The sequence below is a fragment of the Tursiops truncatus genome, chromosome 8 (genome assembly GCF_011762595.2).
Source record: "Tursiops truncatus isolate mTurTru1 chromosome 8, mTurTru1.mat.Y, whole genome shotgun sequence".
NCBI classification, from domain to species: Eukaryota; Metazoa; Chordata; class Mammalia; order Artiodactyla; family Delphinidae; genus Tursiops; species Tursiops truncatus.
In genome coordinates this window covers 107,855,056-107,878,647 of record NC_047041.1, presented here as the reverse complement: position 1 = coordinate 107,878,647, position 23,592 = coordinate 107,855,056, and the positions used below count along the sequence as shown (strand labels likewise).

At 66.2% G+C, this 23,592-nt stretch overlaps 1 protein-coding gene across 6 annotated transcripts; it reads right to left on the bottom strand.

Moving 5' to 3' along the window:
* Positions 1 to 135: 135 nt before the first annotated feature.
* CHID1 (chitinase domain containing 1) lies at positions 136 to 23,066 on the bottom strand. 6 transcript variants are annotated; one of them, XM_033861483.2, is made up of 13 exons: positions 22,936 to 23,066; positions 20,212 to 20,365; positions 19,553 to 19,702; positions 19,162 to 19,294; positions 18,563 to 18,607; positions 17,683 to 17,789; positions 17,208 to 17,269; positions 14,271 to 14,363; positions 9,133 to 9,234; positions 8,448 to 8,603; positions 685 to 765; positions 466 to 508; positions 136 to 310 (listed from the first exon to the last, which is right to left on the bottom strand). In XM_033861483.2, exons 2-13 carry the CDS (start codon positions 20,320 to 20,322, stop codon positions 212 to 214), a joined length of 1,182 nt encoding a protein of 393 aa, XP_033717374.1. In that variant the 5' UTR covers positions 20,323 to 20,365; positions 22,936 to 23,066; the 3' UTR covers positions 136 to 211. The 6 variants fall into 6 exon arrangements, with proteins under 6 accessions (XP_033717374.1, XP_033717375.1, XP_073665488.1 ...); XM_033861484.2 differs by having other exon boundaries at positions 22,824 to 22,937; XM_073809387.1 differs by lacking the exon at positions 22,936 to 23,066 and adding an exon at positions 22,839 to 22,859.
* Between the last annotated feature and the right edge of the window lie 526 nt (positions 23,067 to 23,592).

Genomic DNA, 23,592 nt, shown 5'->3' with positions numbered 1-23,592 from the left:
GGGCTGGGCCAGAGGGGCCTGCATCCTCAGGGCCTGCTGCCCCCCACCACCCGGACTGCCCGCCCCATCACTGATGAGGAGCCTGGGGTCCCAGGCCGCCCTGACCCCGCCCGAGGCCGCAGCGCACACAGCACGGAAAATGGAAGAGCCTGTATTTTGCCTGTCACTCTCTCTGTCTCTTGGAAAAGCTCAGGCCGGCTCCAGGCCAGGCCTACAGCAGGTCGTAGAAGTAGTCCAGGCCCTGGCCCAGCTCCCAGATGGACAGCCCGACGCCCAGCTCCCTGGCCAGCTCTAGCCGCACCTGCAAGGACTGAAGCAGTGGGAGTGTCGGCCCCGCCCTGCCCGCCTGCCCCACCGTGGGCCACCTGCCGACCCCTGCCCACCACAACCAAGCTGAGGGCCAGGGTTGCTGGGGAAGGGCTTGTGTCTGCTGCCCCCATGCCCAGCGTCAGGACCCACACGCACCTTCAGTGTCGGGTAGAAGACGATGTGCCTCCCACCGCGGCTTCTGCAAGACAGCAGAACCCTCAGTCCGCCAGCCCGACTCCCACCCGCCTCTGCTCCTCCCAGCCCCACCCCCCTCCAGCCAAAGCCTCAGGTGCCCCTCCTCGGGCCAGGCTGGCCCTCAGGGGCAGAGGCCGAGCTCGAGGCCCGCATCACCTGGGGCTGCCCCCGGACACTCACTTCTTGTACTCGAAGAAGTGCTCTGCGGCCTGGCTGTCCCATACCATCTGGGGCCGGTGGTCCTTCAGCGTCTGGATGTACCTGGGGGAGGCCGGGTGTGGGTGCGGGGGCCCTCCCCTGCCCACCCGAGCACCTGGACAGGGTGGAAGTGGCCTCTGCCCTCACGGAAGGGGTGAGGCCACCAGAGGGCAGCAGGATGCGGGGTGTCATCCCATCCCCCGATGGTCTGCGGAGTGCCTGCAGCACACTGGGCCAGGTGGGAGGGCCACGCGTGTGGCCAGACACGAAAAGAAGTCAGGAAGCAGGACCATGGGACGGGGTCTGGAACACCCGGGCCAAGGCTGCAGCAGCCGGGTCCTCACTGGGGGTAGGAGGAGGACAGAGACCCCGAGAGGCTGCTGAGATGTGAGCAGAGGCCGTGGCCGTGCTTCAGAGCTCACGCCGCACCCTGAGCTGGCGGCATGGCGTGCGGGTGGAGCGCAGACCCCGCGCTGTGGGCGCAGCGCCTGCTGGGCCGGTGGTGCGGGCAGGAGCTCCTGGGGGAGACTCCCTCGACCTGAGGGAGACTGCACCTGCTGCAGGAGAAGCAGCAACTTCTGCAGTTGCGGAGGAGGTTTGGGGCCAGCTGCAGGCCTGAGGATGAACGAGAACTGGGGGCAGCCTCGGCACTTCCCCCCCCGCCCCCGGGGTTGGGGGACAACAGTCCAGGGCAGTGGTTTCCGGGCCCTTTCAGAGGCCAAGTTGTTCTCAGCCTGCCTCCTTGCTGTGGACACAGCTGCCCCAAGCCCATGGCAGGCCCCACCTCACTGCCAGGAGCAGGGGTTGAGAACCCCTCCCCGCCCAACAGAGGACACACAGAGGACAGGCCGGTGCCTAAGGTGCCGCATGGCCAGGACAACTGGGGTCTCCAGCTCACCCCGTGTCTTCCTGGCATGCAGCCGATGACCAGACAGGCCAGAGACCTGCAGCCTGGGCCCAGGGAGGGGGCTGCGGTGCTCCAGGCTGCACCTTGCACATCGGCAGTGGGTCAGGGCTGGACAGAGCCCCCATCAACCAGCTCGAATCGTCCAAGATTATTGCGTTATACTTAATTAGCACAACGCTCTTGGGATGCTTGATGTCATCTGCAGCTTCTGATCCAGCGTTGGCTACGTGGCTGAGACAGGTGTGGCATGTGCGGGGATGGGATGTGTGGGGAAGGGTGAGGCATCCCGACCCAGCCTGTCCCTGAGCCCCCGAGGCCCAGGGCAGATGCTGGCGGGAAGGTGGCTCTGGGCCCTCACGTCTGGGGAGCTCTGGCTGTGCACTCCTCCTCCGGGGCTTCCCCTCAAAATCTGCTACCTGCTGGAGGTGGTGAGGCTGCGGGGGCGGCTGAGGCTGGGGGTTCAGCCAGACCCCTGAGAGCACCTGGTCCCTCCCCTCTGAAGGCCGAGGCTTGGCGGTGCCAGGGCGGGGACCACACAGGCCCTCACACTCGCCTGGGTGCAGCCCCGGGAACGTGGAGCAGCAGAGTGGGGTGTGAGCCAGGGTGGGCTGGAGGGACAGCTGTGCAGGGGGCTCCCAGGCAGGCGGCCCAGGAGGAAGAGCAGGGCCACGGGGGCTGAGGGTCGGGGTGGCAGGGGCCTGCCTGGGAGGAGGAGGAAGCCGGGGCGGGGTGGGGATGAACGGAGGGAATCGGTACCAATGGGCCCTGAGCGTTTCCCTGAACTAAAGTGGAAGGCCTCGGTCACACGCCGGGTGACTCTGTTTCCACGAAATGTCCGGACGAGACGAGTCCACAGGCAACGCAGATTAGTGCCCCAGGGGTGGGGTGAGGTGGGGGGCTGCTACCAAGCGTTCTGGAATTGGAGGTGGTGGCTGCACAACCCTGAGAACGGACTAAATGCCACGCAGGTGTGCGCTTTGCAGTGGGGGGTGTACGGTGCGTGACTCATACCGCCCCCGCTCAAAAAAGTTCTCGGGCTTTGGAGTGAAGGGTTCAAGGAATGGCAGACAGAATCGTAGACGAAGACACACCAAATGGGCGGGTGGAGGATTCAGGGCACCGAGACGAGTTGCACGTCCCCCAGTTTCCAGAGGAGCGAGCAGAGACCAGCCGAAGAGAGGTGATCAGGCTGTGTGGGTGAGGTGTGGATGAGGTGTGGGTGAGGGGGAAGAAGGGAGCTGGGGGGGCGGAGGAGGAAGGGGACACCCCGCCCCAGGAGGAAAGCCTAGCGAGGCCTCTGCCTCGGCTGGCGGGGCCTGCGGTGCCCTGTGCTCTCCGCTGTGACCCCACGAGAACTGAAGGGCCTGACCTCATCTGGCCAAGTCTGAGCCACCTGTGTGCCCTGGGTGGAGAGGCCGCCGGCAGCGTGACCCACAGCTGCAGCCTGCCCCGGATGGCACTGCTTCCGAGCCGGCCTGAGGGCCTGGGCTGGGCATGCCCCGGGGGGCACCTGACCTGCTGGCCCACCTTCTGGGCAGGTGACCTTCCTGGGCACCGAGAAGGGCGGTCCGCCCTGACCTGGTTTCCCCTGCAGCCCCTGCAGCATGCAGCCAGGACTCCACGGCCCCTGGTGATGGCCTTCCCAGGCTGGGCCGGAAAGGGGCGCGTGGAAGGGGTAGGGCCCCCCCGCCGGAGGCTCACACGGGGGGTCCAGTGGGTGCCGCTGCGGGTGACGTAAGGAGGTGCCCCCACCCCCGGGTCCCAGGCCCCCACCTGCAAGCAGTGGGACCGTTCCCAGCTGTGCCTCCGACGCAAGGGCTGGCAGATACCCTGAGCAGAGGCACTGTGAAAGCGGGCAGGGTCAAAGGTGCGTGGGGAGACCCCGGCTGGGAAGCAAGAGCAGGATGCTTGGAGAGGACCAGGACAGGCTCCGAGATCACACAAGCCAGTGAAAAAGCAAAGGACCTCAGTAAAGAGCACGGCGCAGGGACGGAGAAGGCCCAGAGCCACGGGGGAATGGCGACAGGCAGCCCTGGGACCAGGCGCCACCAGTCGCCCCTAGGCAGAGCGAGACCCCGGCACAGGACACACAGGGAGCGCTTCCCCGAGCCTCTGTGCCCTTGACCTCTGGTGCCCTGGCCCCAAAAGAGGCCTCTGAGCAGGGGCAGGGTCCTGCCAGCCATGGCCTGCCCTCGGGGGTCCGTCTGGCCGTGCTCTGCGGGGCTGGCTCTTCTTGAGGCCCCTGGGAGGCGGCGGCAGGAGAGGCCAGGCGGGGCGGGGCTGGGCCACAGATGCGGGGCATGGGTGCACACTTGGCCTGAGGGCCCTCGCGGGACTAGCCGCGCGCCCTGGCCGCCAGGGCAGTGGGAGGGCCTCCCAGAATGGGGGCTCGGCAGCCATGGGGACCCACGGATCAGCACGCAGAACTGCACGTGGGGTGACATGAGCCTGCAGGCGGGGGAGCCCTGGCCCCTCCTGGGGTGTTTCTCGGTTGCCCAGACGCCTCAAAGTTGGGGAGTGGCGAGGCCACGCACACAGGAGCCCGGCCGTGGTCGTGATGGGGTCTGCTGTCACCCAGGGAAGGCCGACAGAGGCTGGGGGGTCAGTGGAGAACCCAGAATGTGCACACACAGCCTGCCCTCCGCCCCTCCCCCTGCGGCAGGCACAGAAGGCCAAGCCCCGGCCTGACAGAGCTGCCAGCCTCCCGCCCCTGCTCCGCGGGGCGGGCGAGGGAGCAGATGGTGCGGCCGCTAATCCCCCACTGCCTGAGGGGGCCGGGGACACCTGCCACAGAAGGCCAGGGTCTCAGCGCTGGAGACGCTGAGACGGGAGAGCAGATAATCCTGGGCCAGGCTGGCCTGAGCTTCTGTCAGCGGAAGAGATGGAGAGACTCCGGTGGCCATGGGGCTCACCTGCCCCTCACACCTGGCCTGTCATCTGCTCAGGGACAGAGGCTGTTGTAGTGAGTTCCGGGGTGGAGACCGGCTGAGGGGTGCATCCTGGTGAGCTGTGTTTCTGGGGGGGCCGGACCTGGGTGAACACGCTCACCCCCTGCAGAGGCAGCCCTCCCCTCTCCTCCCTCCCCTGAACAGGCATCCACCCGCAGGCGGCCTCGTTAAGCCTGCCTATCTGGTTCCCCAGATCCGAACTACCTGGCCCTGGGAGGGGGAGGGCTGCTGACCAGCCCTGGGAGAGGCCTCTCCCCATGACCCCCAGAGCCCCAAGGCCCTGAGCCCAGGGGTCAACCCTGCCCTGCCCACCGGGGAAGGGCTGGAAGAAATCAGGCTGTGGACAAAGGAGGTCAAGTGCAACCCCAGGGGCCAGCCGGGGGCCCCACCCCCTGTCCAAGGCTCACCCAGGGTGCGGGCAGCAGGCGGCAGATGGCCGGCCAGGGCCCTGGGAGGGAGGAGGAAGCGGTGGGGTGGGGGCACTCGGGCCGCGGGAGGGTGAAGCCTTGGTGCGGGCGCCGGGTGTGGGGGGTCCTGCGGGCCCCCCCACCACGGGATGAGGAGCGTCCGGGAGCCGCCAGACCTGGTCTCACTGCACCCGCCCGAACTCGGCCCCATTCCGTGGGAGGGCTGAGGCCTGGGGAGGAGAGGAGCTCGGCGACGTGCCAGTTCCCCAGCTCAGGCCGGCAGCAGCCCCGCCGCCCATGCATGGGGGGGACTCCGGGCATCCCCACACCATGGCACCCCCCAGATGCCGACGCGACCCCCGGAGACAGCAGTCAGCCCTTCACGGGCCTGTCGACTCCACCCGGGCCCCCCTCAGCCCCTCCACAGGACAAACTCACCGGGTAGGACCCAAGCGGGTGCCGCTGCCTGACCTCCATGTGCCCCTGAGGGGGGGAGCCGCAGCCCTGCCACCCGGCACTCAGCCTGCTCGGCCCCTTGGGCGGCCCTGCTGAGCCGGCACCTGCTTGGTCCAGGTGAGGTGGGTGGCGGACTCCAGGAGGTCTGGGCTGGGCGGTCCCTGACACACAGCCCAGCCATGCCCCCGGGCCTGGGGGAAGCCTCTCTACCGCCCCGGCACAGGCCCACCTCCCTCCTCTGCCTCCAGGCCTGGCTGTCATCAGTGGGGGCACGTCTGGTGGGGGGACACGCTCAGCTGGGGTGGGGCCCGGATGAGGCGATGCAGCCTTCCGTCCCTGGCTGGGGGCAGCCTGTATGCGTGTGTGTACGTGCGCACCTGTGCTCTCGCTAAACACACATCTTCATAACCAGACTCCCCCCTCTGCCTCCCAGCCGCTCCTCAGAACCGGCAGGGGCCGTGTGGTGCCTTTGTCGCCGGGCCCCACGAGCTGGGTTAATGGCTGCAAAAACTCCACCTCATGAGCTACTGCTGGGCCCACGTTTAGTAAAGAAATTACAGCTCTTCACTCCTCAGGCGGTGTTAGAGATGAACCGTGTCCCCCCAATTCATATGTTGCGTCCTAACCCCCAGAACCTCAGAATGTGACTATAATTGGAGGTAGGGCCTTTAAAGAAATGTTTAATGTAAGATGACTGAGGTACCCTGGGGTGGCCCTAACCCCACAAGACTGTGTGCTCATAAGACAAAGTCAGGAGACAGACCTACACAGAGCAACGACCCCGTGAGGACACAGGGAGGAGACGGCTGTCTACACGCCGAGGAGAGAAGGCCTCAGGAGGACCAGCCCTGCCCACACCTGGGTCTGAGACTCCAGCCTCCAGGGCTGGAGACGACACTTCTGTGGCTCAAGCCCGGCCGTGGTACCTGTGTGGCGGCCTGAGCAGAGGTGGGTGGCACCTCCTGCCCTGCCTGTAGGCCCCAACACCTCCTGCCCTGCCCGTAGGCCCGGGCCAGCAAAGCCGGGGGCTGGAGCAGAGGTGGGGCGCCGGGTCCCTCTGGCTCTGCCTCACGCGGGCGACCCTGGCTACTGACCCCACCTCTGCAGCAGGAGAAAACGCCCTCCTACTCCAGCTCCTGAAGCCCTAGGGCCTGGTGCTGGGAGCCCGAGCTCCAGAGGCAGCTCTGCCCGATGCCCCCCGAGCCGGGCACCCTGTCAGGGACGCTCCGAGGAGCCCCACATCTGGAAAGGCTGTGGTGGGGACGGGGCAGCACACAAAGAACAGACAGCAGCAATGACAGGGAGGACAGATGGGCGGGGCGGATCCAAGGCACAGGCACCGGGGGCCGAGAGCCCCTCTGCTGCGGGGACATGGGGTAGGCTTGGGCTGCTCCAGGGCAGCGCCCGCCAGCCCGGCTCCCGCCATCCACAGGGCTCCCCCAGCAGAGGGGCAGGCCCCAGGGAGGAGGGGCTCCCAGGCCTGCGCTGGAGCCCAGGCCCTAGCACCAGCTGTGCGCACCGGGCAGGGTCGGGGAGGCACGGCTGACTCCGACATCCCACCCCTGGAGGGGCCCAATCCGCTTCTCCTCGTCCTGGAGGCCCTGCCTCCAGCACAAAAGGGACCCAGGAAACGGGAGCCCCGCCCCACTGCGGGGGCAGGCCGGGAGCAGCCCTCCAGGACCCACGAGTCCAGGCACGGGCCAACCCAGCAGCCTCTGTCTCTCCCCCAGGGCAGACCTGAGGGAGTCACTGTGGACGACGGGCGCGGACAGCCTGGCGGGCAGCTGGCATTCGGCGCCTGACCCCTGCCTGGGCTGACACGCGTGTCCCTGCGGCAAGCAAGCCTGCAGGTGACCCTGCAAACAGTGGGGAGCAGTGGGCACACGCGCTCAGGTCACAGCCTCGGGACCGTCTCTTCTGACGGAACCAGGTCCCTCAGAGAAGCGTACAACTCTTGGTGTCCAGGGGACGTGACGGCACCCAGAGTGAAAGCAGAGGATCAGGAACCCCAGATGCCCAACACCTAGCCAAGCGAACGAAACTCACAGCATCCAGCCCGGAGCAGAGGCCCACGGAGAGCTGGCTCGACGGGACCACGGGAAGGGGACAGTGCTGACTGGACCCCAGGCGGGCCCAACGCCAGGCAACCGGTCTCACACAGTGCTGAGAGGACACGCAAAGGCTAAGCCCCAAACGCACTGCCTGACAAGAGAGCTACTACGACACATGGGAAGGAAAAGCCCCGGACGAGACGCGACCAAGAAACGGTCTGTGGGCTTGAAGACAGCAAGGAAAACTGAACAGAAGAAAACAGAGGCCAAACAAATAAAATGAGTGTCAGCGGATGGGGGGACAAACAGACTGGCCTAACACACGAGTACTCACGGGCCCGGAAGAAGAGAAGAGAAAGGGAGGGACAAGAAAAATCCTGGAAAAAATAGACTATAACCTTTCCACGTATGATAAAAAGGATAAATACACAAATCTAAAAAACTCAACGGAAACCAGGTGGCAAAAACGTAAAGAAGCCTGCGTGGAGGCACCTGGTGATCAGAGCGCGGGGGTGCTCGGTGGCGATACGTGTGGAGTAACCGGGTGACGAGTGTCTCGTGGGCCAGAATGCACGGGAAGATGGCGAAGCAACACCGTCGAGGTCCTGGAACAAGCTGGCAACCCAGAACCCCACATCCGGCACAAACATCTCCCCAAAACCCAGCAAGATAAAACGGAAGAGGATTCAACACTGGTAGAAATGCATAGCAAGCAACACAAAGGGCGTCCTTCAGGCCGAAGGAGAGGAGGCCGGGGGGCCGCGTGCTGCTCGGGCCAGATGGGGGCCGCACCCCCGCCGACCCAGGGGAAGAGAGGGCACTGGGACAGCACCCTGCAGGCGCCTGGTACGTGGTCAGACCCTGCCAGGCCTCCTCCTCGCCGCACCCCCTCACTTCTGGGAGACACACACCTGACACAGGGTGCCGTGGCAGACGGCACAGGAAGCCACCTGGCTTGGGGCAGCCGCTGGCTCACCTGGCCCCGATGACAGGCTCGCGGGTGTCCTTGGAGGCGGAGTAGTCCATGCCGTAGAAGTTGAGTCCCAGCAGGATCTTGCTCCGCCACTTGGACTTGGGGTCCAGGACCTGGACGCAGGCTCGCACCCAGGACAGCGGTGCACTGGGGCCGGCCCTGCGGGGCCAAGGAGAAGTGGGTTCAGCAGCAGGCAGAGGCCTCAGACGCCCCAGGTTGGGGTGGGGCCCACACACGGAGTGGGAAGGACGGCAGCAGACAGGCGGGCCCCTGCAGTCAGCTGAGAGGCTCAGGTGAAGCCTGGGATGGACAGAGGCAGCAGCACGACGCCCCCGGCCACAGGGGCACCTTCTCCTGGGCAGCGAGGCGGGCCTAGCACCACAGCCACCATGTGGCGGCCAGGATCGCATAGGCGTGGATGGAAGCCCGGGATGGCATTCCCATGGGGGTGCCCGCTGCCCTGTGTCACGTGACTCCAGAAAGGAGAAGGTCGCCCAATGCAAGGCCAATTGCGGGCTTTGGGAAGACGAGACTGGGCCCTTCCTGTGCCTGGAACCGCGAGCTGACAAAGCGTGGCCCTGAGCAGGCTCGTGGGAAGCTGGACTTTGCCTGAGCGTCTAGGCCCCGGTCGTGGGAGCATCTCTGCGCCAAGCCAGAGCACGCGGGGCCCCGGGGTGCCCCCACTCACTGCCGCGCCGTGGAGTAGTCGTAGGTCATGAGGCTGAAGCCGTCCAGCACGGGGCCCAGCTGCTCAAGCTCCTTGTGTGTGAACATGCCCAGCTTGTCGGTCCTGCAGCGAGACGGCGCGCTCACCACACCCAGCTCGCACAGCCCTCCAGCCCCGCCCAGCTGACACCTGGGCCAGCAGAGGGCACGGCAAGCCGGCCGTGTGGGCTCCCAGCTCACGCCCCTTCCTCCCACGCCAGGAAGACACCTCAGGCCACTTTCCCTGCAGAGTGGCCCAGCGCTCGGTCACAGGGGATGGCCCGCAGCTGGGTCCCGACAGGCAGAGCCTGCTGCTGGAGGTCCAGCAGAGGCCCGGCTCCCCTCCTGCCCAGTGCACGGGAGACCGCGGCTAGCCCAGCTCCGGGAGGGCCCATCCATACGTGGGCACAGGTGCCCCAGGCCAGCCCCGCTCATCTCAGCTGCGAGCACGCTGCTATGAGCAGAGCGCCCTCCCTCCCAAGGCCTCAGGCCTGGGGCAGGCGGGAGCCCAGGTGGCCTGTCTGCTAGACACACCTGGTCTGCTAGCCCACCCGCTCTGCCTGCAGCAGCCCCTAGGACTGCAGCCTTGTCCCAGGGGGGTCGGGGCCCTCTGCTCCCCCCAACATGTGAGCAGAGAGAGAATCCCTCTTCTCAGCCAGCACCTCCAATCCCTGGGCAGGGGCAGGGGGGCCCACCGTGTGGACCTGAGCCATGGTCACTGGTTCCACAGGGTCCAGGCAGCCCGGCCCAGGTCCCCCCGACACATGAGGCACCTGTGGGACCTGATGACCAGCAGCACCAGCCAACGACCCCAGGACCCCAAAGCCCGCCCCCGAGGGGGGTAAAGCGACCCCAGAACCCCGAAGCCCGCCCCCGAGGGGGATAAAGCGACCCCAGGACCCCAGAGCCCGCCCCCGAGGGGGATAAAGCGACCCCAGGACCCCGAAGCCCGCCCCCGAGGGGGTAAAGCGACCCCAGGACCCCAAAGCCCGCCCCCGCGGGAGTAAAGCGACCCCAGGACGCCAAAGCCCGCCCCCGAGGGGGATAAAGCGACACTCGGTGGTGGGCACCTGCCGCGGCAGGGAGCTCGGGGACACACCTGGGGAGCAGATGCCCTACCGGGCAGTGACAGCCATGCTCCCTGTGGCCACACTCCAGACCGGCCCTCTAAAGTCAGCTAGAAGGCGCCAGGCCCGGCAGGCGGCGTTTTCCTCCCGGCTCAGCCCGAGATGGAGACGGGCCTGTGTGAGGAGGGCCTGGCGCACCCCACAAAGAGCGGATGCCATCAGCTCCAGGAAGATGTTTCCACAATTCAAAAGCTCACCCGTCCTCAGGTGGACATTCGCTCAGGAACCCACGGACACCCAGCCCTACCGTTTCTGGATTCCATGGCTCACAAGGGGAGGCAGGGTTGCGAGCGGAGCAGTTCAGTGGCCCAGCAGGGAGTATGCCCCTGTGTCTCACGTCCTGGTCACTGCAGCACCGGGGCCTTCCAGGAGACATTCCCTGCTCAACTGGGAGAGGGGATTCCACCCCCAGGGGTCCTGGAAGCGCTGGTACCAGGTGTGAAGGGGAGGCCGGCGAGGGACAGGACTAAGGCAGGCAGAGGGGCAGGAGCAACGAACTCGGCGGGGGGAGCGGGCCCCAGGAGGCCTACTACCCTGCTGGCCTCACTCACCCCATAAAAAGAAACCCTTCTGCTCAAACCTGCTCAGCACAGCGAACAGCCTCACTTTCACTGGCCGATTATTTCTTAGACAAACACTCTCAAGAACGGCCACGGGGGCCAGGGAGAATGGAGGTTTCCAAGCCCCTTCTCCCAGTCACACTGTTCCAAGAAGTCCGCTGCTCGGGGAGGAGCCTGGTGCAGGCTCCCATCCCACACGACTCCCCGAGCTGTCACCTTTGCTGGTTTCAGCTGCAGCCCCGTCAGAGGCAGGCTCTGCTCTGTGCAGCCTGCGCCCACTGCGCTGGGGGCCGCGGCTCCTGCCGACATCAAGTGCGCGGTCCAAAGGGCTGCAGGGGCCGCCCTGGCCCACCAGCCCCTCTGCTTCCCAAGGCTCTGACCACCTCATGGCCTCTGGCCACGCCTCGTGTCTGGGCACCCGGGGCTGCCAGGTGCTTCTCACTGAGTTACTACCCGTCTGACTGCAGGCACCCCTCCCCTCCAGAAGGCCAGCCTGCCCCACGGGATCCTTCCCCCCGAGACCCTGAAGCTGCCAGAGGCGGGGCTAGGGCAGCGCCCGTGTCTCCTCGGGGCGTTGCAGGATGAGGTGGCCCTGGTAGACGTCATGTGGCCTGGCCTCCCCTCTCCACGTGGTCACGGACAATGGACACGGCGTGGCCTATAGACCAGGGGTCCCCAACCCCCGGTCCTCGGACTGCCACTGGTCCGCGGCCTGTCAGGATCGGGCCACACAGCAGGAGGCGAGCAGTGGGCAAGTGAGCGGAGCTTCATCCGCCACTCCCCGTCGCTCCCACTACCACCTGAGCCACCCCCGCCCCTGCCCGTGCAAAAACTGTCTTCCACGAAACCGGTCCCTGGTGCCAAGAAGGTTGGTGACCGCTGCTCTAGACAGTTTCCCCCCAGACACGAGGAGGCTTGCCCAGAGAAGGACCCCCACCCATCTCCTTCCTGACTGTGGGGAGATGGCCTGCCCGAAACCATGGGAAACCACGGGGGTGGCTGCAGCACCCGTCAAGGTGGGCACCTGCCTGTGAGGATGCGAGCTCACCGCAGGGCAGGTCCTGGGAAGGAAGCCAGCCCACCATGCCTGAGGCCAGTACTTTCCTGAGGGTTCCGGGAGTGCTGGATTCTCAGAAGATACAGCCTGAGAAGCCGGGGTGAGAACTAACTCAGAGCCCCCTCCGGAGCGAGGACGGCCCAGGGCTGATTAAACCAGCTGACTGGTGCTGGAACGTCAATGGGGGCCGAGCCGCGACCTCGGGAGCAGGGCTCAAGGTCAGAATGGCCGCTGTGCCAGCGGCCCCTGGAGGGAGGCCCCAGGCCAAGGCGCACAGCGGCAAAGGCGCACCGGCCCTGGCGCAGCACACACAGCCCCTCCTGGGGCGGCTGTTCCCGTGGGGGGCAGCGCAGCCCTTGTGAGGCGACTGATGCTGCAGAAAACCCCAGAAAGACTGTTTACGGCTCCCTGGCTCCTCTGCGGGGGCTGCTAGCCAGAAGCATGGCAGACCAAGTCAACGATGAGACCAATTCCGAGGCCGCCAGAGCCTCTGGAGAGAGCAGGGCTTGCCCGCCAGCCGGGGGCATGCAGCCCAGGCCTGAGCCCCCCCAAACACACCCCTGGCTGCCAGCAGGGGCAGGCCAGACTAGGCCACAGCTCAGCGGCAGTGCCCAGGACCCGTGCCTCCAGCCCTGGCCATGGTCTCCTCCCTCCGGTCACCTCCTCGGCTGCCGGGTGGAGGGTACTTCCTCCCCTGGCCACCGCAGGGTGAGAGAGCAGCCCTGGCTCACACCATCCACTTCCTGCCTAGGGGACAGGAGCTCAGGCTAGACGGCTGGGCAGAGAGGGCGCCGGTCAGAGAGCTGCTCCCCACCCTGCCCCAAGCCCTCCCGCCCTTCCAGGCCCCGCCCAGAGACCAGCCCCTCCATGGGTGTCTCCCGCCCTTCCAGGCCAAGCCCAGAGACCAGCCCCTCCACACACACACACACACACACACACTCTCCAGCACATGGGCTGGGAGTCTGCTCTCTGCTCCCGTCAGAAGCTGTGAGGCCCGAGGCCCTGGGGAGTGGCGGGGTGTCAGCAGGGAGGGGCTGCAAGCAAGGCCTCTGGGTCCCACCCCCGGCCAGGCAACCAACCTCTCCCCAGCCGAGACTGAAGGGCTGCCCCAGCTTCCGAGGAGCTTGTCTCTGCCGACGGCCCCTGACTACAAAGGGCAACCGGGGCTCCATCGGTCACAGCACCCCTCCCCGAACCGTCACAGAAACCAGCAGACCCCGGAAACGGGTGCCCACGTCTGCAGCCGAGCCCACAGGCTCTGTGAGTGTCTGCCACCCCTGGCTCTTCCAGAACGGGGCCCCCCATCCTAGGAGGACTGGCGGCCCCTGCTACCGCCAGCCTATCACACGCGTGTGTTGCACACAGGAGCACACACGAGGCTGAGGGCCCTGGAAAGATGGGGAGAAGAGTCGGGAGGGAGGCCGAGGCTTTTGGGCTTGGGTGGGACCACCGCCCAGGCCTCTGGTGACGCGTGGGGGCTCTGGGGGCACGAGGGCCAAGCAAAGGGCGGGCAGCCAACCTGGGAGCGGCAGGTGCCTGCTGTGGTGGCTGCGGCCTTGGCCTTGGAGCGCCCGCAGGCTCCTCTGTGTGGGGCTATCGGCCTGTGAGCGTCAGGGTCGCCAGATAGCTCGGGTCCCAGAGCTGCCCACCCGCTCCTGTTAACTGGCCCGCGCTGCAGAGCGAGCCGACAGCCGGGGTGACAAGATGCATGGACAGCGGTCCCTCCAGAGCAGTGCACTGAGGGCCCAGGCTGCCCTGGGAGCCAGCGGAGACCAGGCAGAGCACAGGCAGCACCCCTGGGCCTCTGTGCGCCATCGACCCGCCACTTGGCTCTGAGCTGCCCTCAGTCCTCACTGTGCGATCTGGCCTCCTCCGCGCCCAGCACAGGCTGGACGTGGGAGCCAGGCCACCTGACTTGGCACTCGGGCCCCGCACCTCCCTGTCCCGGGGGTTCTGGAAGAGCTGCCTCACCGGGCTCTGCGTCCCGGTGTGTGCAGGGCCGGGGGTGGCTGTGCGAGGGGGCTGGGCTGGCTGCCGCCCTGGGGTGGGAGGTCAGGGCCCCCTGGGCACAAGCCCTCATCTCAAGGCAGGATATGAACAGCTGGGCTCAGCGTGGGAGCCGTGACCTCCTGGGGCCTAAAGCGGCACAGGCCCTGCACCGCAGTGCCCGGGGCCTCGCCAGGGACCAGCGGGGGCGGGGAACGAGTCTAAACGACACGGTGTCAAGTGCTCAGGTGTAAGGACGCAGCCTTGACCCGCTGACGCATGAGGGCGCGCTGAGGCCACCGAGGTGTCCGAGTGTGCTGATGAGGACCCGTCACACACGCGGTGGCCAGCGTGTACCTGGACGGGGCTGGCCAGCAAGCACGGCACTTACCCAGGGGCGACAGCGGGCGGGATGACCAAGAAGGCTAGCAGCCGGGCCTGGTGCAGGGCCTCGGCCACGTGGGTGAGCAGGTGAATGAGGCCCCTGCAAAGAAACAGAGGACAGGTCAGGGGCAGCTGGGCCAAGGCCCGCTGCAGGCAGACGCCCCTCACGGCCACGCTCTGCCTTGGAGGTACAGGCTCCCGGGTGGGTGCACCAGGGGGCCTGGAAGACACCGCGGGGATCGCCCTCCACCTAGACTGCCTGCCCAGCCCCCATCCTTCCTCACACTCAAGCCCCCTCCCTCCCCACAAGAGTAGGGTGGAGAGCAGAGAGGGATCGGTGTGGTGCCCCATCACCTCTGGACCCTCCCAGACACACAGCCGGGCAGGGAGTCAGGAAGGACCCATGTGGACCTGGCACGCTGGCCTGCTGGTGGCCAGGTCAGCCTGGGCCACGAAACACCTCAGGCCGTGCTGAGAGCCCTGCTGCACCCGGGAGGTGCCTTGAAATGAGGACTTTGGGGCGGCTCCACTGATGAGGCCTTGTGCCCAGGGGGCCCTGACCTCCCACCCCAGGGTGGCAGCCGGCCCAGCCCCCTCGCACAGCCACCCCCGGCCCTGCACACACCGGGATGCAGAACTCTGTGTGCCTTGGCCCCAGGGGGAAATAAGGAGGGGGCACCGGCGTGTGCTCGACCAGGAGTGCCTGGAGGCGGGGGAGCGTCTCTGCAGGCAGCGGGCCACCAGGCAGGGGGCAGAGGAGACAGCAGTGTCACGGGGTCGCCTGGACCCTAGGCGTGTGGTAGGTGGCAGTATCTCAGAGCTGGCGGGCAGCACGTCCGGCGGGACAGTGGCTCTGGCACCGCCTGGGAGCACTCGTCAGGACACCCCAGTCCCGGAGGCCACCGTCACCGTGCCTGGGAGGCTGTGGGCCCAGTGACCGACCTGGGTCCTTTGCTGCAGCCCCTCAGGAGCCCCCTCCGTCTGGAGAACAGGCAGCAAGTGCTCCCCGCCACTACCAAGTGCAGGAGGGTCAGAGGGGCTGCCCCGGCCCCCAGCCCAGAGCAAGTCCGCAAAGAGCGAGGGGGTGGGGCAAGCACAGCTGCCGGTCATCCTGCCAAGGCCGCCATGGGGCCTGGTGCGCACTGACCACCGGGCTGTGGCAGCCTCTCAGAGCCTCCCAGGTGGCCCCCACTCAGCGGGAGCGATCCCGGTCACTCCGCTCTGGCTTTGACTGTAGGTGGTCAGGGGCGCCCTCGGGGGAGCACGCGGGCTGGAGGGGGCCGGCACCTCCCTGAGGCCAGAAGCTGTCAGCACCTGTCACTGCTGGGTGCCTTCCTGGCTTCTGGGACCACCCAGGGGATTGCCTCTCTGTGAGAGGGGGGAGGCGGCCTCATGGCCCAGGGGAAGCACCTGCTCGGTGGGGACCGGGGGCAGTCTGCTGGGACGGAGTCCCTGGGGTTTCCCCTCGGCTGCCCGCCCGCCCGCTTGCCCGGTGTGAATGCAGGAGACGGGCCTCTCGCCAGCGCCGGGCAGCGCCGCACGCTCCTCCCCGGGAGGCTTTCACGAGAGGGCCTGGGGGAACCGCAGCCCAGGGTGGCACGTGGACAAGGTGCCATTGCCTCGCATCACACCAAACAGGCCTTCCCAGGGTGACCTGGCGCTTTGGGTAGGAAACGGAAGCCTAAAGAGGGTGACAAGTGGGCACAGGAGCACGGACGCCCCTGTCATGCCTGCCACGGCCAGGCCTGTCCTCGGAAGCAGCTCCCAGGCAGCAGTGTCCAAAGCCATCTACCAGGCTGGCCAGCCTCCGCCCTCCTCCGGGCCCCCCGCCAGGAGCCCCCGGGGTACGGAGGCGCTGCCGGCTGCTCCGGCACCTCCTTCCCCAGCTGCACCCCCTCCTCAGAAGGCGCCATAAGGCCTCCTCAGCAGGGCCACCACCCAGCAAGGACGGAGGCAGAGCCGAGGGGGTGGGGGGATTGTCTCTCGGCCAAAAGCCAGGGCCCCCGACGTGCAGGTGCCGCGTCGGCTCCCAACAGACGTGGGTATCCTCCACGCTCTCAGCCTGGCTGTCTCCACCCATCCTCCTCCTGAGCTCCAGCCTTGGGGCCCTCCCAGGGCAGGTGGACAGAGAGGGAGCCTTTCAGAAGCACCCACTGGGGCGGGGGTCTGAGCACCGAGAAGCAGGCACCGTGGCCGGGGCCTGGGTCCAGGCCACCCCTGTTCCCGAGGCCAATAGTGGAGTCTCCCTACCCCCACCCAGGCAGAGAGGCCCCGGCACGCCTGGCTCCATGCACAGCTTCCTCTGGGTCTCGGGCAGGAGGCCTGTCCCCCTGCACAGACCCCTTGACAATGCGCATCCCCCTGCATTGAGAGGCAGGAGACCCCACGGACGCTGTCTCCGAGCAGGCAGAGCACCGCCTGCAGCTGCAGGAGGGTAGGAGAGGAGCCCTGCCCAGGGCTACCCCAGGGGTTTGGGACACGTACAGAACCAGGAGAGCGGCTCCTGCAGGGGACCTGCCCCTCTCCCACCCTGCCGGGTCACTCTGGCTGTGAGCCTCATGTGCAGGGTGGATGCTGCGAGGGGACCACGCGGCATCCTCCCAGGCCGGCTGACGCAAAGCCTGTGGGCCTGGGCGGCAGATCCCTTTCCCAGAGGACTCTGTGGCCACCTGCTCCAAGGGCCCCTGGCCCTGCACGGCCACCTCTTCTCCAAGTCCCCTGGGGGCTCCATCAGGCCAACCACGTGGGTGTCTCAGCTGGCCACCTGCCCGCAGCTGCCCCCGGGCCTCTTGGAGCCACTGTCCGACTCTCTCGGGGTGCCATCCCCACCCCCAGGTGCAGACTGTAGGAAGCAGGCCCTCCTCCCACACGAGGTCCCCCCACATCCTTCCTCCAGCCTCTTCCTGACCCCTGGGGGCCCGCACGCTGCCCACAGCCCACTCACGCGTGCTTCTGGATCAGCAGCTGGTTCCAGACCTCCACCACCAGGCCGTCAAAGTGCTGGCTCTGAGAGGAACGGGGGCTGCTGAGGAGGGCCCCAGGAGGAAGGGGTGGGAGGGAGGCGCAGAGGCAGCCCCGCTTCCTCCCACCCAACCGGGCCTCAGCCCGAGGGCCAGGCTGCAGGCCTGGAAGCCCCTCTCTGAAGGTGGCGGTGTGGGGGTCCCCAGAGGAGCCAGGAGCAGAGGAGCTGGGGCTCTCGCGTGCCCTGTCCACTGGTATGCCTCCCCCAAACCTGACCCCAGGGCCCTGAAGGGTTCTCCCCTCCCCGCAGCCCAGCACCAGCTACCAGGATGGGTTCCCTCCCAGGAGGGTAGCCGGCAGCTGGGCACTGCCCAAGGGAAGCCCCTGCCCCCGAGACGCATGGTGGCCAGAGGGAGCCCACGGCAGCCGGTGGTGGCTGTGCGGGTACCGCGCGTCACCTTGGCCACCTGGACAACGGTCCTGCTGAGCTCCTCTATCTCGTCCTCGCTGTCCAGGACATTCTGAAAGTCCTCGTACGTCCAGTCCTCGAACCGGAGCCGAGGCACTGGGGACAGACCCGCAGAGACTGTGACCCTCTGTGCCGGCCCTGCCCACAGGCTGGCCCTTGGCCTCCAGAGCAGAGTGACCACAGCCAGGCACCCAGTGAGGTCATCCCAGTGCAAGGTGGCTGGGTGAGGGAGGGGCACCAGGGGGCGCTGGGGAAGGACGGAGGTGCGCACCCTCTCCTCTCGGCACACCAGGCCCCCGAGTGCCCGGATGCTGGCCCGCCCGCCGCCTCCTGCCTGCCTCCGGCTGGACCAGCCTCCGTCGGCTCCCCGCTGGCCCAGCTGCAGGCCCCCTTCCTCCTGTTCAGCTGTTATGCGCCCCTAGACCCCCAAGCCTCCCTCCCCAGCCCCACTGCACTTTGCAATGGGTCCCTTCCTCGCCAGCCACGAGCTCCAGGACGGGCAGGGCAGGGTGAGCGTCACCCTTGGGCGCAGCCCCCAGGTGCCCTCGATAAACACTCCTGGGTGAATGAAGCGATGGGAGGGCAGGACCACAGGCGAAGGCGGGCTGGCCTTGGCGGGCTGAGCTGGGTGGGCGGGAGGGCCAAAGGGCTCTGGCCGGACTGAGGGCCATGAATGCCGGGCTGGGGCGGCCTCACTTCTGAGCCGTTGGGAGTGACCAACGTGCCAGGCAGCACAGCCTGGGTTACCAGGCAAGCAGGTGTGAAGACCCCGGGGCCACTGACCCACCCACAGGGAGCTCCAGGACCTCCACCCGTGGCGTATGGCCTAAGGGCCCCCAGCCCTGACCCCGCAGGCCCACTGGACTCACCCACACGCAGGCCCCTGGCCTGCTTCCTGACGGCCCGCATCCACCCTGTGGGACGTGGAGAAGCCAGTCAATGTGGGGACACAGCCGCCTGCCCATGTGAAGACTTGCCCTACCCGCCAGGAGGAGAACAAAGGGAGGGGGGCAGGGAGGAGTCTGCGGGCCCTGCACTGCCTCTCCTCCCCCTGCAGGACCGCCAGGGCCAGGGGCAAGTGGCTGCTCTGGGGGCGACGACTCCGAGGCGCCTGGGACCATCTCTCAGAGCTGAGGGGAATCCAGGGGCCAGGCACTGACGCTGCCCGGCCGTGTCCTCCAACACACTGCCCCCCCAGCTCGGGGAGCCCCACCACCAGCTAACACCTCCTCTCTCTGAACCCAAAAGGGAGGACATCTGTGCAAACACAGGTGCAAAACATGGCTGTCAGGACAGCCGGGCCTCGCGCCCTCTGGACACCGTCTTGGCCGCCTCCTCCCTGGACGCTGTGTGCAAACCCCCAAGGGCGACAGGGATGCGGGTCGATGCCAGGTAGGCACCACGCTCGCACACACTCACACCCTCCCAGACCCCTGGGGTGAGCGCAGACGAGCAGCGGGGCGAGCACCTTGGTCCACGTCGTCAAGGCCCGTGACCTCAAACATCTCACGGCCGTGCCTCTTCAGCTGCAGCCACACGGGCGCGACGTGGGTGAACTTGCCCCCGAAGATCTTGGCGACATCGTAGCCGTGCCTGTTCCACTGGCAGAGAACGGAGAATGGGTGAGCCTGCTTGCAGCTGGGGCAGAGGGTCTGAGGCCACCTTGGGATGGGGGCACTGCAAGGCTGCCCGCACCATGGGGAACAGGACGCTTGGCGCGATCCCGGCCACTCCTCTGGGAGGCATGGCTCCCGCCACACCCCCATGGCGGCAGCGGCCAGGGGAGGTGAGAACGCAGACAGACCTGAGCAGCCACCTTGCCCTTGGGACCTCCCTGCCCACCCCAGGGCCCGGCTTACTGGCGTGACGTAGCCCAGGATGTCCCCAGCAAAATGCCTTTTGTGGGCCTTCGCTGAGCAGTAGCTGCGATGCTCGAGAACCACATCCTCGGCTCTGAGGTCTGTCACCACCAGACCCCGCTCCTGCACGGGCTTGCTTGAAAACTGAGTCTGAAACAGAAGGAGCAGGGAGAAAGCTGTGAGGGTTCGTCCCCAGGCAGAAGCCCAGGGACAGCAGCGGTCCTCTTGTTCAGCAGGGGTGTGTCCCAGGATCAACACGGAGCTGCTGAGCAGGAGACCGCAGGGAAAGGCCTGCCTTGAGGAGCTGACAGGCCCCGAAGACTCACTCTGCCTCCCCAGGGCTGCCCCAGAAAAAAGGCACAAAGACACAGCCAAAGCCGGTGTGGCTCCTGTCTGATCTGCTCAGTGAAGCGGGGAAGAGCGCAGGGGTCGAGGCAGGGTGAGGGCGGAAACGTGGCACGTCACAGAAGGTCGGCCCAGCGGGGGCAGGCGCACCCTCGGGCCCCAGCACCAGAAGCTGCTCCCGCCAAGGCCAGCCAGCCAGAGCCCTGGGGCAGCACAGCGCAGGCTGCCCAGAGGCCAAGCTCTCGGCTCACAGCCCCAGCGGGCAAGGAGGCGCGATGGCTCAGCCCTTTGGCCCATCTCCAGACTGCCCTTACCTTCTCCAGCAGCGTCTTCGAGGCAGCCTTTTTGGCATCTGACTTTGACAGGGTGGCGTGAACAGAGCCGCAGGCCAGGGCAAGCCAGAGTGTGCCGAGGAGCACCTGCATGGTGGGCGTGTCACAGCAGGGTCCAACCTCGGGGTCCAGGGGGCTGCAGAGAGAGCAGAGCCCGTGGAGACCCCCAGCAGGAAGGGTGTCCCCTCTGCCTACTGTGGCAATGGTCCTAATGGTGCCTGGGGCCTCCCAGCCCTAAGCTGGGCACTGAGCCAGCCCCAATGGCCAGAGTCCAGCTGTCAGCACCGCTGGGCCCTGGCATCCCTCAGACACCCAGGAAGGGCCTTCCTTGCTGCAGGCCGGTGAGCCCTGCCCCACTGCCTCGGGGCCGCCCTAACCACAGCCGGCCAACTAGGAAAACATTGGCTCTCCACCCTCCTCAAACCCCAAAATATTCTGGCTACGAGCTACTGGCTTAAGTGCAAAATAACAGGGCTATGCAAAGGACTAGAAGAAAACTTGGGTGCCTGTGTACGTAGACTCAGGGACAGGGGCTGGAGAGGGGAGGCTTTTCCACCTAAGTCAGCAACAGTAAAGGTTACGATAGGAAACATCAATAGAGTTTACTACGTAAAAACGTGAAGCTTTCACTTAGGAAACAAAAAGCAAATTTATTTATTTGCTTAAAAAAATATTTATTTAGGTTGTGCACGGTCTTAGTTGAGGCACGCGGGATCTTCGTCGTGGCATGTGGGACCTTTTAGTTGCAGCATGTGGACTTCTTAGTTGAGGCATGTGGGATCTAGTTCCCTGACCAGCCATCGAACCCGGGCCGCGGCACAGGGAGCACGGAGTCTCACCCACTGGACCACTGGGGAAGTCCCAACGAAAAGCAAATTTAAAGAAATAATACACAAAACAAGAAAATACTTGGAACATACTTGACAATGAATTTCTATTCCTCATCTACACGTGACATGCAAAGAACTCTTACAAACTGAAAATAAAACACTCCAATAAAAAATGCCCCACTATAAAATACAGAGAGGACGTGAGAAGGTGTCACACACAGACACCCCATAATACAGACCCCCCCATAACACACAGACCCCACCTCCACCATCACCAGCAACCAAAGGAACGGACGCTGAGATAAGACAGCGAGCTGTGCGTTTTGGTCCCCCCCACCCCCGGGCACTGGCAAGGACTAACAGATTGATGCGACCTGACGACCTGGGGCAGCTTCACTCTCAGAGCTGTTCCTGAGAATTCATGTTGATCAGACCTTTTCGGGTGACAATGTGGTCACAAATATTATACTTTCCAACATGTGTTTCTTTTTTTTCAAAAATCCCACTTTGGGGGACATCCCACTTATGTCGAAAACGCTCCAAGATGCTCACTGCAGCGCTGTTTAATACCCTGCACTCCCAGACGCCAGAATACGGAGGGCGCCACGGTGCTCATGACCCCCTAGTACAAACGTCACAAAGTGCACACGCACAGCAGGGTCCTGTTTTATTATAAATTTATTTATTTATGGCTGCGTTGGATCTTCGGTGCTGTGCGCGGGCTTTCTCTAGCTGCGGCGACTGGGGGCTGCTCTTCGTTGTGGTGCGCAGGCTTCTCATTGCGGTGGCTTCTCTTGTTGTGGAGCACGGGCTCTAGGCGCACGGGCTTCAGTAGTTGTGGCTCGTGGGCTTCAGTAGTTGTGGCACGCGGGCTCCGTAGCTGTGGTGCACGGGCCCAGCTGCTCTGCAGCATGTGGGATCTTCCCGGACCAGGGCTCCAACCCGTGTCCCCTGCGTTGGCAAGTGGATTCTTAACCACTGCGCCACCAGGGAAGCCCTCCACTTCACTCTTAAGATACTGGTTTTAATCCATCAAACCTGTCTCTGCTCAGTGATGTGCAATTTGAGAAATGCTGACCACCGTGCCCTGAGCGACCATCACCAACACCTGGCAGGACCCCGAGCCGACTGTCCCGTGAACAGAATGCTGCCGTCCCCACAGCGGGGGTAAGGTCCGTCACAGATTCTCGCCCGTGAGCACAAATTTTGGAGCTAGCTGTGTTCCTGCGGGGAGGGCCGAGTGCACTTGGAAGTGAAGGCGTCGTAAGAGCAGAAAGACCCCAGCCCCGGCGGACGTTAACCTCGGGTTCTGTCCACACTGTGGGCCACCGTCTGGTTCCCTCAGCGGAGGAACCCTGAGGCAGCCTGCCATGCGCAGGGGGAGCGGGGAGCGGAGGATACTAGCGGGTGGAGGTCAAGAAGGAGCCAGCCCGGCGCGGCCCATCGTGCCCCGGGTCCCGGCCCCACGCCGGCCACGCCACGTGCTGCCGCTCGCGCCCACAAGCTCCCGCCCCGCGTCCTTCGTCCACACCCGCTCTTACACGCACTCACACCCGCTCTCACATCCCCTCTCGTCCACTCCCGCTGTCACACCCACTCACACACCGCCTCTCGTCCACACCTGCTGTCACACCCCTTTCTCGTCCACACCCGCTGTCACACCCACTGTCACACTCCCTCACACCCGCTCATACCACTCCCTCTCGTCCACACAGCTGTCACACCCGTTCTCCCTCGTGCCGCGCCTCCTGCTCTCACACGCACCCCCCGCGCGCTCACTCCGCGGAGAGGAACGGAGGCCGTAGGAGGCGGGGAAGCAGACGCCGGAACGCGGGACGCAGACACCAACCCGGCCAGCCGCCGCCACGGCGCTCACCTTCATGTCCCGGAGACCGGACGCTCGCGAACGCCGTCGGAAGTCCCGCCTCAGAAAGCCCGCACGCCGCCGCCGCCGCGCCACGCCAGCTTCCGGGCCGCCGCCACGCAAGACACGCTGGGGGCGGGGCCGAGAGGGAGGGTGGGGGGGGAAGCCGAGGGGAGGAGCCTAGACGGGGAGGGCGGGGCCGGGGCAGAGGGGCGGGAATGGGGGCGGAGCGAGGTCGAGGGGCGGAACCGGGGCGGGGCGGAGCCTGGTGGACAGGGCGGGGCTGATGATGTGGGCGGAAAGGGGCGGGGTGGGCCGGATTGGCCAGGGCGGGGAAGCGGGCGAAAAGGAGGAGACCCGCCCGGGGCGGGTGGGGTCCAGACTTGGGCGATGGGAGGATCTAGAGGCGCGCGCCGACCCCGGCCTTCCGCGGGACCCCGACTCGCCCGGGAACCTAACGCCCACGCTCGACAGCTGGCGCGGGGGTCTGGGTTCGGGGGAGCGCGCGGTCCCCACGCCCCGGCAGCGCACGCTCGGTGGAGGGCTGGGCGCCCGGTGCGACGTCCGCGTTGCGACCACGTGGGTGACCACGAGGGCGCGCCGTGGGTTCCAGGGCCGCAGGTGGCCCGGAGGGCCGCGCAGGTTCGACATCCGGAATTCCACGTTCTC

What these genes read in the sequence shown, in the direction of transcription:
- CHID1 (XM_073809385.1), bottom strand. Translation starts at nt 21,174, where the DNA reads ATGAGGAATAGAAATTCATTGTCAAGTATGTTCCAAGTATTTTCTTGT. An exon ending in TCCTGGGCTACGTCACGCCA is followed by an intron (nt 19,295 to 19,552) that starts GTAAGCCGGGCC and finishes GTTCTCTGCCAG; the next exon opens with TGGAACAGGCACGGCTACGA. An exon ending in GGCCAGGGGCCTGCGTGTGG is followed by an intron (nt 17,790 to 18,562) that starts GTGAGTCCAGTG and finishes GTCTGTCCCCAG; the next exon opens with TGCCTCGGCTCCGGTTCGAG.